This window comes from Ruditapes philippinarum, unplaced genomic scaffold (assembly GCF_026571515.1).
Source record: "Ruditapes philippinarum isolate M1 unplaced genomic scaffold, ASM2657151v2 ctg147_1_1_1_1, whole genome shotgun sequence".
Taxonomy (NCBI): domain Eukaryota; kingdom Metazoa; phylum Mollusca; class Bivalvia; order Venerida; family Veneridae; genus Ruditapes; species Ruditapes philippinarum.
This window is the reverse complement of record NW_026863615.1, coordinates 224,096-239,499: the sequence shown is the minus strand read 5'-3', so window position 1 is coordinate 239,499 and position 15,404 is coordinate 224,096. Positions and strand designations below refer to the sequence as shown.

Here is a 15,404-nt window from a genome sequence, read left to right as displayed (position 1 = left end):
ACAGTACATTTTTACAGTCTGAATGTATACAGTCAATTTAGCATAAGGAGCCAGGTTATAATTTAAGAGCCAGGCTGTGCATAAAGAGTCAGGCTGAGCATTAAGAGTCAGGCTGAGCATTAAGAGTCAGGCTGAGCATTAAGAGCCAGGCTGAGCATAAAGAGTCAGGTTGAACATTAAGAGTCAGGCTGAGCATAAAGAGTCAGGCTGAGCATAAAGTCATGCAGAGCATTAAGAGTCAGGCAGAGCATTAAGAGTCAGGCTGAGCATTAAGAGTCGGGCTGAGCATAAAGAGTCAGGCAGAGCATTAAGAGTCAGGCTGAGCATTAAGAGTCAGGCTGAGCATAAAGAGTCAGGCAGAGCATTAAGAGTCAGGCTGAGCATTAAGAGTCAGGCTGAGCATAAAGAGTCAGGCAGAGCATTAAGAGTCAGGCTGAGCATTTAAAGGCCAGGCTGAGCATTTAAAGGCCAGGCTGAGCATAAAGAGAATAATCATTAAGTGCTAGATCATTATTAAGAGTCGGGCTTAGCAGAACCAGGTTAGTATGCACATCTGTCCAATCTGAACAGACTCTATAATTAAATGTACTAGTAGCTACTTTATTTTGATACTGATTAATGGGTAGTACCAAATTAAATATGCTTGCACAAATTCAGCAGCATATAGGGTTAAATTAAACAAAACACAGATGTTGCAAATGAAATTCCGTAACACTACAATATTTTCATACATTATCAATCATAATAATGAAATAAATATCAACCTATAAATTGGTCACTCAATAAACATTACTAAGCCAGTGAAACAGTGTGGCCATCAAAGATCTATTGATATTGATTTGGCCCTAGTCAATAGTTTCATTACTTTATTTGGTCAATAGTAATTTTCCCAATGCTTAATAGCTACTACCATATACAAAATATAGTTAACTATTATGGCAGTTAGTCATCTATAAGGTGATACATCCATCATGATTTGTAAATACAGTCAAACATGTAAACAAAGGCCCTATAAGGGAGAGATCAAATATGACTTTTGTTGGCAAGTGGGCTTTATTTGGAGGTTATTTTGTTCTTTTTAATCAATGAGGTGTTTGATGCCCAGACAGTATTAATGTGAAGGTCTGATGGACTTCTTTCACAAATTATTATGTTCACTTGACCATATTTTCCAATTATAACAACCATTCCACCAGAAAATAAATATTCCCATTAAAACACTTACAAAATGGGTGTTTTGAAAGTTAATCAACTTTCTCAGCATATGTGAAAAAACATTTACCAGATTGAAAGCAAACTACAGCAACAATTTCATTTAACAAAGTTTTGATTAGATGAACAAAGAGGTTTGATTTCATAATATACATGTACAAGCATTAGTATTGAGGAAATACTTTACAAGGTATTTAGCTATGAAACTTCCAGAAGAAGCTGTTTACAAGTACATGTATAAACTTAGTTACTAATTGTCTTCTTGATATGAAGATGAGAGAGATTCTTTTCCCCTCTATATTGACTTGACATTTCAGTGTCATTCCCGTTTTGACATAAATTCTGAGTAATTTTTCCCAAATGATTAACTTTGGCTTCATTTAAAGTGCAGAATAGGCAGAGATTGTGAGTAATATTCCTTTGACTCTAACATTGTAACAAAGTGCCTTTGATGTTAAATTTGTTATTTCTTTATAATTGAAAATGCTATGGGTATATACATGTATATATTATCTGTAGTAATAAGTACATCTTTATGATGGTCTCTGTAGATTAATATTATATTCCCATTAATAGAAATGTTATAGGAAACTAATATTTATTTTTCTGTTTCACAAAAACATACATTCAATTAGAATGATTGTGTTAAAAGGGCATAGGAAGGCTATTAAGGACGAACACATTCATTATACGCAGTTCAAACGAGGGCAGTAAAATATAGAGAAGAGTTTGTAACATCACTGTCCAATTTTGTTCATCAAATTTTATTTCATGCTTTCGAGTGTTTTATTGTAATATATCAGATGATTATGTTCTGATAAACCACTAGTGAAATTTATAAAATATAATTTTCACTGTAGCCGGACTATTTCTGAATGTGGATGAAAAGAAAATCATAACGAAATGGAATAACAGGCAGAAATAAATGCTGTCATGCATGAATTTTGCTTCTTTAGGAAAAGAAAGTCGATGTCACCGTACATCATGTTAAAAATGTAACAAAATTAGAGAAATTTAACAGAACTATATTTCAAAATTAATGATGTGACGTCATGATGTGATGACGTCACAAAGGAGAATGCGCGACGTTATGCGGCAAAATCAGTAAAAAATACTTGAAATCACTTAAAAGCATGAAATAAAAAGAAAATTTATTTGTTTTACATATAAGATTGAAATATATTTCATCCGTGAACACCAGCTATTATATTTTCACTCGTGGCTACGCCACTCGTGAAAATATTGCATCTGGTGTTCACTCAGTGAAATTATATTTCAATCTTACATGCAAAACAAACAAATATCCTCTATATAATACACTGATAAAATGATATTTGCTTTTAGTGGCAGAGATTGAAGAACTATTTTGTTGATATTTTAACATTCTTATATTTAAGTGCTAATATCATGTTGTTGTACAAGTGTTATATTCTAGGTACAAGTATTATAGCAGATAAATCTGTTCCCTTGTCATGATCCAGAAATCATAGAGGTTGCCAAAAATTAATGAACTTTCTTTAAAACTGCAATTTTAGCACTCTTTATTTCACACATTTTTGGTGTAGGTCAGATAGATTGAAGATTAAAGTCATCAACTTTAGAAAAATATACTGTATCCGGGATTTGAACTTTTTACCTGGAGGTCTGCTAGTCTAAAGGTTACTCTGTTTTGCTATATAACAATATACCGACGGCGAGGGTAAATAGTCCCAACATACATGCATATATAAACGTGTGTAATTGTGTGGGTCTATAATGAAGTGTTAAAAAGATTTCAAGATGTTAACTCCAATATTAACTCCGAAACTGCACTAAATTAAGGTGACAAAATTTTGAAATATGAATTGATTTTAATTGAGTTCTTTTAAGCTTTCAAATTATAATGGTTCAATTTTCCCCCTGTCTTAAGTTCTGCATGAGTGGCATACAATTTAGTTATGACATGTCCATTGCCATGGTAACAAATATGGCAGACAACACCTGGACTTCAAAAAGATGCAGATTTTTTTCACACCTGCAGTGCAAGGCCTATTAACATTTTGTTCTGTAAATACTAAAGACAAGAGGTAACCATCAATGTTCTCACATTTCATTTTATCATCCGAATTAGTTAATTTATAGGCTTTTTGAAAATAAACATTTTATTTTGCAAATTGGATCTGTTTTTTAACCAACAATGGTTTCAGTTATTTTCTTAAAATAAACTTGTTTTTTAATCAGTCATATACAGAAGGTTCAATGTTTAGTTGATTACTGCTCATTTAAAATAATGACAAATGAAACTTGGTAAATAAGTATTATGTAGTAATTGTTACTTTTGTAAAGAAATATGTGTGTTGAAAATGAATGATAGATTATACAGTCAAATATCTCATGTCACATTTTAATCCCCTGCTGCATAGTGAAGTGGCGATATTAGGAATGGTCTCATTCTGTTATAATGTCCATCTGTCCATCTTCCGAGCTTTATTATAACATTAAACTTAATTTCTTATACTGATTTTTAGAACTTTATTGATGCACTATTAAACATGTATATGATGTATATAAAGTTTATCAACAAAGTTTGCTGATCTGTCATTATAGAAACATCAGCATGTATGTCCTGATAGTTCCGTGAAAACAAAATTCCTAGAATATCATTTGCCGTAAAATTCGCCATATTTCATATTGTTTGTTGTTTTTTTTGTTTTCCCTGATCAATATCTTCTTATAATCAGTTTTATGAACAGAAAATTATGTTTGAGAGGTTGTCATTTCATCTGATTTAGATGATAATTTGTGAAGAATAGGGTAAAGAAACGCATGTTTTGTTTGCAAGATGTTCCCGAAATCAGAAGTGATGTTTGGAAAAAATTTAATTTACTGTCTCCCAGTTCTATGAAGTTTTCTGTGAAATTTCTGACATTTATTGTTCCAAAATAATATCTGTTTGCATAAACTAAAGCAAGGACTGAATTTATTTTGAGAGCTAGTCATCAAAATTAAAAAATAAATCATTCTGAAATGTTAGGATTGGTTAGTCGTTTTTAGTTGTTTTTGTTTTTTTTGTTTTTTAAGGATAAGCTGTTTAAGTTTTTAAAATAAGTTAAAATATTTAAAACGATTTGTTTATTTAGTTTTAACTATTAACATGCAGATGGTGCTGAAATTTTGTTATGGATTTGCATTGCTTTGAATTTTGAGCAGTCTGTTTCAAGTTTAAAGCCATCTGATCATGGTCTGCACTGTTCATTATTCAGTCAGTACATACTTAGAAATTTTTCCTAAGAAATAAAAAATTATTTTGTCAGATTGAAAGATGGACAAGTCAATTTAAGCGATTTTAATTTTAGCTTTTGATGGGTAAAAAACCATTTGAGCATCGCCATGATAAAACCAACATAGTGTGTTTGCGACAAGCATGGGTCCAGACCAGCCTGCGCATCCACGCAGTCTGATCAGGGTCCATGCTGTTCGCTATCAGTTTCTCTACTTGTAATAGGGTTTGTAAGCGAAAAGCTTGGATCCTGATCAGACTGAGCGGATGCGCAGGCTGGTCTGAATATTGTATAATATTATGAAAAGAATAAAATATTCAAGAAAAAAATATATAGCGGTGATATTTAGTAGTAGTGGCTATAATTTCACGCCCACTTGTGATAAAATATATTGACAATTTTATTTCATCCTAGGTGTAATCATTTTAATCACAATAGAAACAATGAAACATTGATTGTACAATCCACAGATGGTAAATATATAGCTTTATACTATATGAATTCTAGTTTGTATTACTCACCAAGTTTTATGTGCGTTTTATCAAATAATCGTTGTTATTATTACAGTTGGTAAAACGACAAGCTCAGGATGAGATCCCTACACCATCGAAACCAGCACCAAAACCGGCCGGAGTAAAGAAATCTAGAATGCAAAAGAAAAAGAAGAAGAAAGATCCAAATGAGCCGCAAAAGTGAGACTTGATTATTTCTCATACTATAACATTATCATTATGATAAACTTTAATAGAAATGCTTTTCACATAGCAATTTATTACTTCCTCTGGCCGCCATTTTTAGGGCCATTCTCAATGTATATATCATAATTATGCTTAAGATAAAATAAAAATCTCATAATTTTTCTTTCAAAATATGTACTTACTGAATACTGAACAGTGCAGACCATGATAAGACAGCGGGGACATGCTAGCTGATCTTGGTCTGCACTGGTTGCATAATTGTTGTAAGGGGGGTATACTGGAATCAGCTTGTCCGTCCGTCCGGCTGTCCGTCCGTCCGGCCGTCCGTCGGTTTTTTCTTGTCCGCCCAATAACTTAAGAATCCTTTGACCCTTAGTCTTCATATTTGGCATGGAGGTTAGTCATGATTAGTAGATGACCCCTATTGATTTTGAGGTCAAAGGTCAAGGTCACAGGGGCCTTGACTTCAAAAAGCTTGTCCGTCCAATAACTCAAGATTCCTTTGACCTACAGTCGTCATATTTGGCATGGAGGTTAGTCATGATTAGTAGATGACCCCTATTGATTTTGAGGTCACCAGGTCAAAGGTCAAGGTCACAGGGGCCTTGACTTCAAAAAGCTTGTCTGCCCAATAACTTAAGATTCCTTTGACCCATAGTCTTCATATTTGGCATTGAGGTTAGTCATGATTAGTAGATGACCCCTATTGACTTTGAGGTCACCAGGTCAAAGGTCAAGGTCACAGGGGCCTTGACTTCAAAAAGCTTGTCCGACCAATAACTTAAGATTCCTTTGACCCACAGTTTTCATATTTGGCATGGAAGCTAGTCATGACAAGTAGATGACCCCTAGTGACTTTGAGGTCACCAGGTCAAAGGTCAAGGTCACAGGGGCCTTGACTTCAAAAAAGCTTGTCCGCCCAATAACTTAAGATTCCTTTGACCCACAGTCTTCATATTTGGCATGGAGCTTAGTCATGATTAGTAGATGACCCCTATTGACTTTGAGGTCACAGGTCAAAGGTCAAGGTCACAGGGGCGTTGACTTCAAAAAGCTTGTCCGCCCTATAACTTAAGATTCCTTTGACCCACAGTCTTCATATTTGGAATGGAGGTTAGTTATGATTAGAAAATGACCCCTTTTGATTTTGAGGTCACTGGATCAAAGGTCAAGGTCATAGGGACTTTGACTTCAAAAAGTTTGTCCACCCATTAACTTAAGATTCCTTTAACCCACAGTCTTCATATTTGGCATGGATGTTGATCATGACTATAAGGTGACCCCTATTGATTTTGAGGTCACTGGGTCAAAGGTCAAGGTCACAGGGACCTTGACAAAAAAAAGCTTTTCTTCTCAATTGCTAAAGAATGTCCTGTCCGCAATGTATTGATTTTGACTTTTTCACATTTGAAGCATGTAGAATACATAACTTAGCAATGCACTGGCTTAGTAACCTCAGATTTGGCAGGGAGGTTGTCCTTGAGCTCTAAATGGCCACTGTTGATTCTGACAAAGTTGTATGCGGGGGTATTCACGCCATCATAGTGGCAGTTCTAGTTAGATTCAGTCATGGCCAGGAGGCAGAGATAACTCGAGTTGTTCTTAATTTGCCTTATCAATTTTGAGTTCACTCTTTTGGACTGCTTGGGGTATTCATAACATGACTTGAAGAACTCTAATTTCACAGGCATTGAAGAAGTTTGGATAAAACATGTTTTTGAATTTTTTTTATTTTTTTTAGTAAATATTATATTGGTCTCCAGATACAAATCTATGTAAGATTATGTACATATTTATAATGATATTGTTCTGCCATTTTGTTGTTCTTTTTAATGTTTCATAAATGATGTCTATTTTAGGCCAGTGTCAGCATATGCCTTGTTTTTCCGGGACACCCAAGCAGCCATTAAAGGACAGAATCCAAATGCAACATTTGGAGAAGTTTCAAAGATAGTAGCCTCTATGTGGGAAGGTCTCGATCCAGATCATAAAAATGTAAGTACTGGTTTGTGAGTAGTTTTCAAAGAACAAGGGACAGAAGTACTAAAGTTGTTGCATTTGCTGGCTTATATTTCTAAGAAATTTAGGTGTGAATAATTACATAATTGAGCCACGTCATGACAAAACCAACATAATGGGTTTGCGACCAGCATGGATCCAGACCAGCCTGTGCATCTGCGCAGTCTGATCAGGCTCCATGCTGTTCTCTTACAAACCCTATTATAAGTAGAGAAACTGATAGCGAACAGCATGGATCCTGATCAGACTGCGCGGATGCGCAGGCTGGTCTGGATCCATGCTGGTCGCAAACGCACTACGTTGGTTTTATCGTGACACGGCTCATATATGAACCATTATTTTAAGTTTCGGCCAGTCTGCAATGTCACATCATATTTTATACTGGTTGCAGCTTAATTCCTACATTTGGCACTGAGCTCCTTAAAATTAGCAATGGATAATTCAGTTAAACTCTTCAAGAAAAACATGATCATTACACATAATTGGTAAGTTTCAAAAAGACTTCCTTTACCTTAAAGGCCCATTAAGCCTCAAAATTGCTTTTATTTTTCAAAACCTTATTATTTCCGATGTCCTAGTACAGTTTTCTGTTACTCATTAACCATATATCTGAGCCACCTATTGCTTCTTTTGCATTTTGGCAATCAGTACAATATAGTGATATAGTATTTTGTATGAAAGTCAAAATACTTCTTTGTTTACATTTTGCAACATTGATCATAAATCATTTGACATTTAACATTAATTTTCTTTAGGTGTTAAGCTTTCAAAATGTTAATGTCTTTTATTACAACATTAAATAAATTACACCCATTCTACAGAAGACCAAAAATAACGTTGGTGGTTCTACTCTGTGTCCATTCATGCCTGAAATACTGCACAGAAGGGCACCTGAGGTCTTCCTCAACCAGTAAAGCTGGAAAGTCGCCATATGACCTTTACTGTGTTGGTGCAACATAAAAATCAACAACAATTAAATTTAATTACAGGCATAAAGTGCCTTCAAAATAAACAATATTTTATTGTAAAGCATTCTGATGGAATTATTCCTATTATAAAACAGATAAATCATATCATATAACTCATTATGGTGAATTTTGATTTCATTTTATATTGCGGCCCCTTGAGACTCATTACAAATACTGTAAAATGTAAAATTCATGCATTTTAAATGTTCTGTTATATGAAACATAGTGAAATAGAGGCATCGAAGTGCTACCTGGATCTTATAATGGGATTATATAACAAGATTTATCATTGATATTATATCGCCTTTAATTTCATTTAGACCTTTTATGATGCTCATATTTTATGCCATTGAAGTGGCACTTTAGAATTATTGTACAGATATAATGAGATTGGTTTGAGACTGGAGATCAGAGCAAAAATGTAACTAAAAAAAATAGTATCAATGTTATGGAGGATTAAGTTAAACTTTCACAAATATTGTAGGCATAAGTGACATTGTAATTTTTCTATAAAGGCCCATTAAGCCTAAAACATGCTATCAATTTTTTTTTTTCAAAGTTTTTAACCAGGTTTTCCGAAGGAAAAAACTGGTTATTAGATTGAGGTATGTCGGCGGGCGGGGCGGCGGCGGGCGGATGGGCGGACGGGCGGGCGGGCGTAAACAATATCTTCTGTGCGCAACTCCTCCTACATTTCTCAACGGATTTTGACCAAACTTTCACAGAAGCTTTGTCATCAAGTGCCCTGGCGCATATTGTCGGGGTTTTGGATTAGATAATATTTGACCTAATTATGGCCCTTTGTTTTTTTTTCCTTATATAGAATATTATAGTGAACAATTCTTCTGTGCGCAACTCCTCCTACATTTCTCAAACGGATTTTGACCAAACTTTCACAGAAGCTTTGTCATCAAGTGCCCTGGCGCATATTGTCGGGTTTTTGCGATTAGATAATATTTGACCTAATTATGGCCCTTTGTTTTTTTTTCCTTATATAGAATATATAGTGAACAATTTCTTCTGTGCGCAACTACTCCTACATTTCTCAACGGATTTTGACCAAACTTTCTCAGAAGCTTTGTCATCAAGTGCCCTGACACATATTGTCAGGGTTTTGCAATTGGTATATATTGGACCTAATTATGGCCCTTTGTTTTTTTTCATTATAGAGAATATATAGTGAACAATTTCTTCTGTGCGCAACTCCTCCTACATTTCTCAACGGATTTTGACCAAACTTTCTTAGAAGCTTTGTTATCAAGTGCCTGGCACATATTGTCGGTGTTTTGTGATTGGATAATATTTTACCGAATTATGGCCCTTTGTGTATTTTTTCCTTACACAGAATATAATAGTGAACAATTTCTACAGTGCGCAACTTCTCCTACATTTCTCAACGGATTTTGACCAAACTTTCACAGAAGCTTTGCCATCAAGTGCCATAGCACATATTGTCGGGGTTTTGTGATTAGATAATTTTTTACCTAATTATGGCCCTTTGTTTTTTTTCCTTATACAGAATATATATAGTGAACACTTCTTCTCTGCGCAATTCTGTGCGCAACTCCTACAATTCTCCAGGGATTTTGACAAAACTCTCGCAGAAGCTTTGTCATCAACTCTTGCTGCATGTTGTCAGGGTTATGAGATTTGATAATGTTTGACCTAATTATGGCCATTTATTTTTTTCCCTTATATAGAAATATATTGTTTTGTTCCATATATAGAATATAAAGTGAACAAATTCTTATTTGCACACCTCTTCCTACAAACTATTTTGACAAACTTTCACAGAAGCTTTCTCATCAAGAGTCCTTGTGCATATCATCGGGGTTTGTGATTTTGGGTGGCGGGCGGGCGTTCACTTTAAAATAAATGCCCCTGCATGACAAAGCTTCTGTGAAATATTTTGCTGAAAACCTGGTTGCATCGCATTGCGATGTTCCTTGTTTATTTTTGGTGTTCTGTTACACTTTCCAAAAATGCCATTTATTTGACAATCTTTGCTTCTTTTGCATTTTTGCAGTTAAAACGGTAGTCATACTGCAATGCTTTCGCGCCAAAAATTTTCTGACATCGACCAATATCGTAAAAAAATCGGTCATTTCCAGCATGTTTTTTTTTCACAATCTTCGGTTTTCAATAATTTTTAACTGTTGATAACTGGAATTTAGTACATAGCGATAAAAGATGATTGATGTAAATGATCTAATGCCCAAGATTTTGAGAAAAAAAAAAAAAAAAAAATTTGGAAATAACCGATTTGCTACAATATTGGCTGATGTTATTTTTTAATGCTCCCCGAAAAATTTCGGGGGAGCATATAGTCATAGGGTTGTCCGTCCGTCCGTCAGTCCGTCCGTCCGTACGTACGTACCGAATTCGTGTCCGGCCCATAACTTCCTTATTTGAAGTCAGATTTTTAAACTATTTCACAGAAATGATCACCATATTAAAATGGTGGTCGTGCGCAACATTTGGCTCGCTACCTTGAAGGTCAAGGTCACAGCATGACCTTGCAGCAAAATTGTGTCCGGCACATAACTTCATTATTTGAAGTCGGATTTTACAACTATTTCATAGAAATGATCACCACAATGAGACATTGTGTCGCATGCAACATTTGGGTCGCTACCTTGAAGGTCAAGGTCACGGTATGACCTTGCAGCAAAATCGTGTCCGGCCCATAACTTTGTTTCTGGAAGTCGGATTTAACAACTATTTCACAGAGATGATCACCATATTGAATCGACGTGTCGCATGCAACATTTGGGTCACTACCTTGAAGGTCAAGGTCACAGCATGACCTTGCAGCAAAATAATGTCAGGCACATAACTTCGTTATTTGAAGTCGGATTTTACAACCATTTCACAAAAATGATCACCATATTGAGACAATGTGTCGTGCACAATATTTGGGTTGTTTTTACACTTTGAACTTTGTCTGTGACATAACTCTGACACAACAAGAGGTATACCTTCCTGTGTCCAAAACCTATTCGGGGAGCATCACCTGGTTCAACCGGCTCTTGTTTTTGGCGGGAAAGCATTACAGTAAGACTACCTTAAATCAACATGGGCCACTATGCTGTATGGTGACCATAGCAAGCAGTATAAAAATAGCCTAGCAAGCTCATATGTGCAGTCCAACTTTGCTTTATACTTTTGAATGCTCAATTTGAAGTATCTTGCATCATGAACTGTTACTGAATACCGTGATACAAAATGAGCAGGGTGAAGTGTTGGAGACCAGCAATCATTTCTATCTTGATAGAATTATACTTCATGTTATTTTTTATTTCCATGGAATCCATTCCTATGTCACCTTTCAGTTGTGCTTCTTTATGTGTTAGTTTTCACATTTGTTACTTTTCAGTTGTGCTACTTTGCATGTTACTTTTCAGTTGTGCTACTTTGCATGTTACTTTTCAGTTGTGCTACTTTTCGGTTGTGTTACTTTTCAATTGCGTAACTTAAATATGTGGTAAATCCATATATATTTTACTCCTGCATTATTGCATAGACAGTGGAGGCACAGTATTAAAACAATTTAGATTTCTATCTTGAATTTAGATGCAAGACATACCCCTTTAATCATCATTTCATTTATAGAGCATTGTATTTCTTCTATAAAATATTAACTACATACTTGATTGATTACTTTTCCATTAGATATAGATGAACATGGAAATGTTCTTGATTATACAGATTACACTGGCTTTGAAATTGATGAAATCAGTCCATTATTAATGAAATAAAGCTTTCCCAGCATGTAAGATAAGAAATGACAGGTTTTTAGTGTTGTTGTTAAAAGCGCATTCATTTTGTTGTGGTGTTAGGAAATCAGATTGTTATTTTAGAAATTAAAAGGTGCTTTGTTGTAACAGCTAGATTGAGTTATAAGTAGGTAAAATTGTGGTAAAAAGTTGTAAGGTTACAATAAAAGGTGAAGTGTGGTAAAAATCTGTAAAATGTAGGTGACTTGCTGTAAAGTAGGTGCATTGTTGTAAAAAGATACTTCTTGTAAAGTAGGGGCATTAATTGTTGTAAATAGTTATGAAATAGTGGTGTGTTCTTGTAAAGTAGGGGCTTTGTGGTAAAAAGCTGTGAAATATAGTTGACTTCTTATTAAGTAGGGGCATTGTGGTAAAAAAATGTAAACTATAATGTAGGTTCACTCTGGTAAAAAGTTGTAAAATGTAGGTGACTTCTTGTAAAGTAGGGGAATTATGGTAAAAAGTTGTAAAATGTAGGTGATTTGTTGTAATGGAGGTGCAATGTGGTAAAAAGTTGTAGAATATAATGTTGGTTCACTGTGGTAAAATTTTGTCAAATGTAGGTGACTTGTTGACATGGAGGCCCCTTATCAGTTTGTGGTGCTGTTCACAACTTCACAGTTTTACTGCAGAAAATAAACTTCTGGGAGTAATGATTTCGAAATTATAAGAAAGCAGAATTTGTGTCTATCTTTCTATTTCATGAGTACATAAATAATTTAGATAATCTACTGGAATTCAAAAAACAATATATATTAAACAGATCTGCAAGCATAATACATTTCTTAATGCACAAATAAAGTAAAGACACTTTACTAAATTTTGCAATATTTGGGAAATCTGAAACACATAAAAGAGTTGCAATTTCATGTTGATATTGACGTTTATTGTTCACTATTTCTGTTGAAATTTTATTTCATTTCTAAACACAGGTGTTTCTGTACTGAAATAAAATATTTATTGGTGTTCAAGATGAAAATGAATTATTGTGATTAATTTTTTTTATTTATTTTTTTTTTGAAAAAGATATTGCATTTCAAATTGCATAGAAAGTTGTCGGCACTGTTTTGTTTAACAATGTCTAAAGTTTATGCTTTTATTTTCTGTGGATTCAGATTTAATGTGTACCCAGAGAAGGGCTTTGGAAGTGTCTTAAGTACAAAGGTTTAAAGCATGTGCTAGGGTTTTCATTATTTCGCAAACTAAAGTCCAAATGATATAGGTTTTACACTTATATGTTGATGAATACTCACTGGCCCTGAACATTTTTATAGATTTCTTTGTAGCAACTTAAGATGTGTTGTTTCTTTTTTGATAATGGACAATGAAATAAGGCTGAAATTCAAGCAGTTGTATTTTAAATCTTGTTTCTTTATTGAGAAAATAAAGCTTGAGAGGCTATAATGTTTTCATATTGTAGGTTTTTAACTTTTCTGATTCTTCTTTTTTGTTTAGGTTGTAGGAAAATTGTCAATAAAATGACAAAAAAATGATATTGAAGATGATTTTCACAATAACTTAATTCCATACACAGAAAACAACAGCCAAGAGCTCTGATGTTTATGAAAAACTATAAAAAGCCATTTTTCTTGAGAAGAGAACAGAAATTTTGTTTGATTTAAAGTGTCATAAAAGTTTATTTCTCACAGTGGGACGACTTTACAGCCCTCTCCTAATTAATTTATAAATTACAAATTACATTAATTATTGATGGATGCAATTACATAATGAAAAAAATGTGTAATAATTTCATGATGCCATATAATTTGAAACTACTTCAATCAAGCTTTTATTGATTTAGATCTGTCACTAATGCATTGTTGTTTTTTTTTAGTTTTTCCATCATTGGCCTTTTTCTTCTGTTTTAAAGCTCTATATCAGAATTCTCTTGATGGGCAAGGCATTCACATGTTCTTGGGGTTTTTTTTCTCCTCTACATGAATTGAATTAAGTTCTGTTTACATTTGCTGAAAGAAAACAATGAATGTGAGTGATAGAAACTTAATTAATCGCTTTTTCATCAATGATTCTGCAAAGAAATTATACTTGCCTGCCATGAACATAACAAATAAAGAAGTACATAGTTTTGCTCATGTACTGTAAAATTTCTGTTAAACACCCCCAGGGCTCTAACATTTTCCAAGAGGGGTGGGGGAGGGACGTATTTAAACTCAGTTTTACCTGAATCAAAAAATCAGTGCAAATATGTTTGGTGTTAAGCAAATTTTCATTACAATGTTAAAACAAGTTTTATAATTTAAAATTTTATATGATACATTTTTATGTTTACTATAAAATAAAATGGGTTCTGAAGGTTTGAATGAAATTATAGATTTACTCTCGAGTTCTACTGGTGAGTAGGTTTCCGTATGAATAAACTGGGGGTGGGGGAGGCTTAATAAGGGGGGAGGGGCATTTAATTTTACGGTATATCATCAATAGTTCAGAAAATTGGAATTAGAATAACTTTCAGATTATATTGTATTCTAATGTTTAATCTAATTACAATAAACCAGTGGCCTACTCTTATAATTTTAACAAATTAATAAATTGCGTAATAATAATCAAATTTTATGATTATTTTAGTTTGTATCTTGATCAAATACATACTCTCGCTTTAATTATATATATTTTGTGTGCATACTCAATTTTGTTAATGCATCACAATTTAAGGGCTGATGATAATTTTGACATTTGTAACGATCATGTTTCTTCTGTTTCCCAGCACTATATACGTGCCCTGTCAAGCCGAAATAAAATTTGCAATTGTGCGCTCAGGACCCGTTTTTCCAATCATGTTAATTTCTGCATTATTTTCTGTTGGACTTGCATAGAAATTCAGGAGTGATTATTGTTGTCAAATAAATTGTGCAGATTAAAATGACATGATGATAATAGGAGCGATTATTCAGGCAGAAATAGTTCCGAACAATTCAACTATCACACATGATGGCCTTACAATGATAGAATAATAAATAAGCAGTTTGATGACATTATAGCTTTATGGAAATTTTGTATATCGTATTTTATTGCCGTAGAATTGACTTCTATTACTCAGATTATAATGGGGGTTTCATAAAACTACACAAAGCAGCTTGTTTTATTGCTTTTCCTCGGTATTTAAAAAATAGGATTTTGCATTATTTTAGAATATATATTTAACTAAATAGGAAATTATGTATTTGGTTTGTTGACCGTTTTGCCATATTGTTTGATTTATTTTACTGATCAGGCATAATATTCTCAATGCATGACATTATTTTGTGGGGTAAATTTAGCTCTCCAATACAGTTAATATCAAAATGCTAAAATTATGTACATTAAAGGAATTGAGTTTTGTTAGACTGCAAGGTTGTGCATAATTATCGACTTGTCATTTTACTGCCGCAAGGTGAAATCATGCCAAGCATACATGACTCTCAGCCTGCAGATAGCTACCTGAGTCCTTATTGGTCATTGTTAGTTTGAGTC

The 15,404-nt window shown here is 33.9% G+C and overlaps 1 protein-coding gene across 4 annotated transcripts in view; it reads left to right on the top strand.

The window, feature by feature from the left end:
• LOC132722725 (thymocyte selection-associated high mobility group box protein TOX-like) overlaps nucleotides 1–15,404 on the top strand; it is a 72,728-nt gene that overhangs the window by 39,151 nt on the left and 18,173 nt on the right. For all 4 annotated transcript variants that reach the window (XM_060707258.1, XM_060707260.1, XM_060707257.1 and 1 more), the window contains 2 exons: nucleotides 5,040–5,164; nucleotides 7,030–7,165. In XM_060707258.1, the coding sequence (XP_060563241.1) occupies nucleotides 5,040–5,164; nucleotides 7,030–7,165 (261 nt within the window). The remainder of the gene's footprint in view (nucleotides 1–5,039; nucleotides 5,165–7,029; nucleotides 7,166–15,404) is intronic.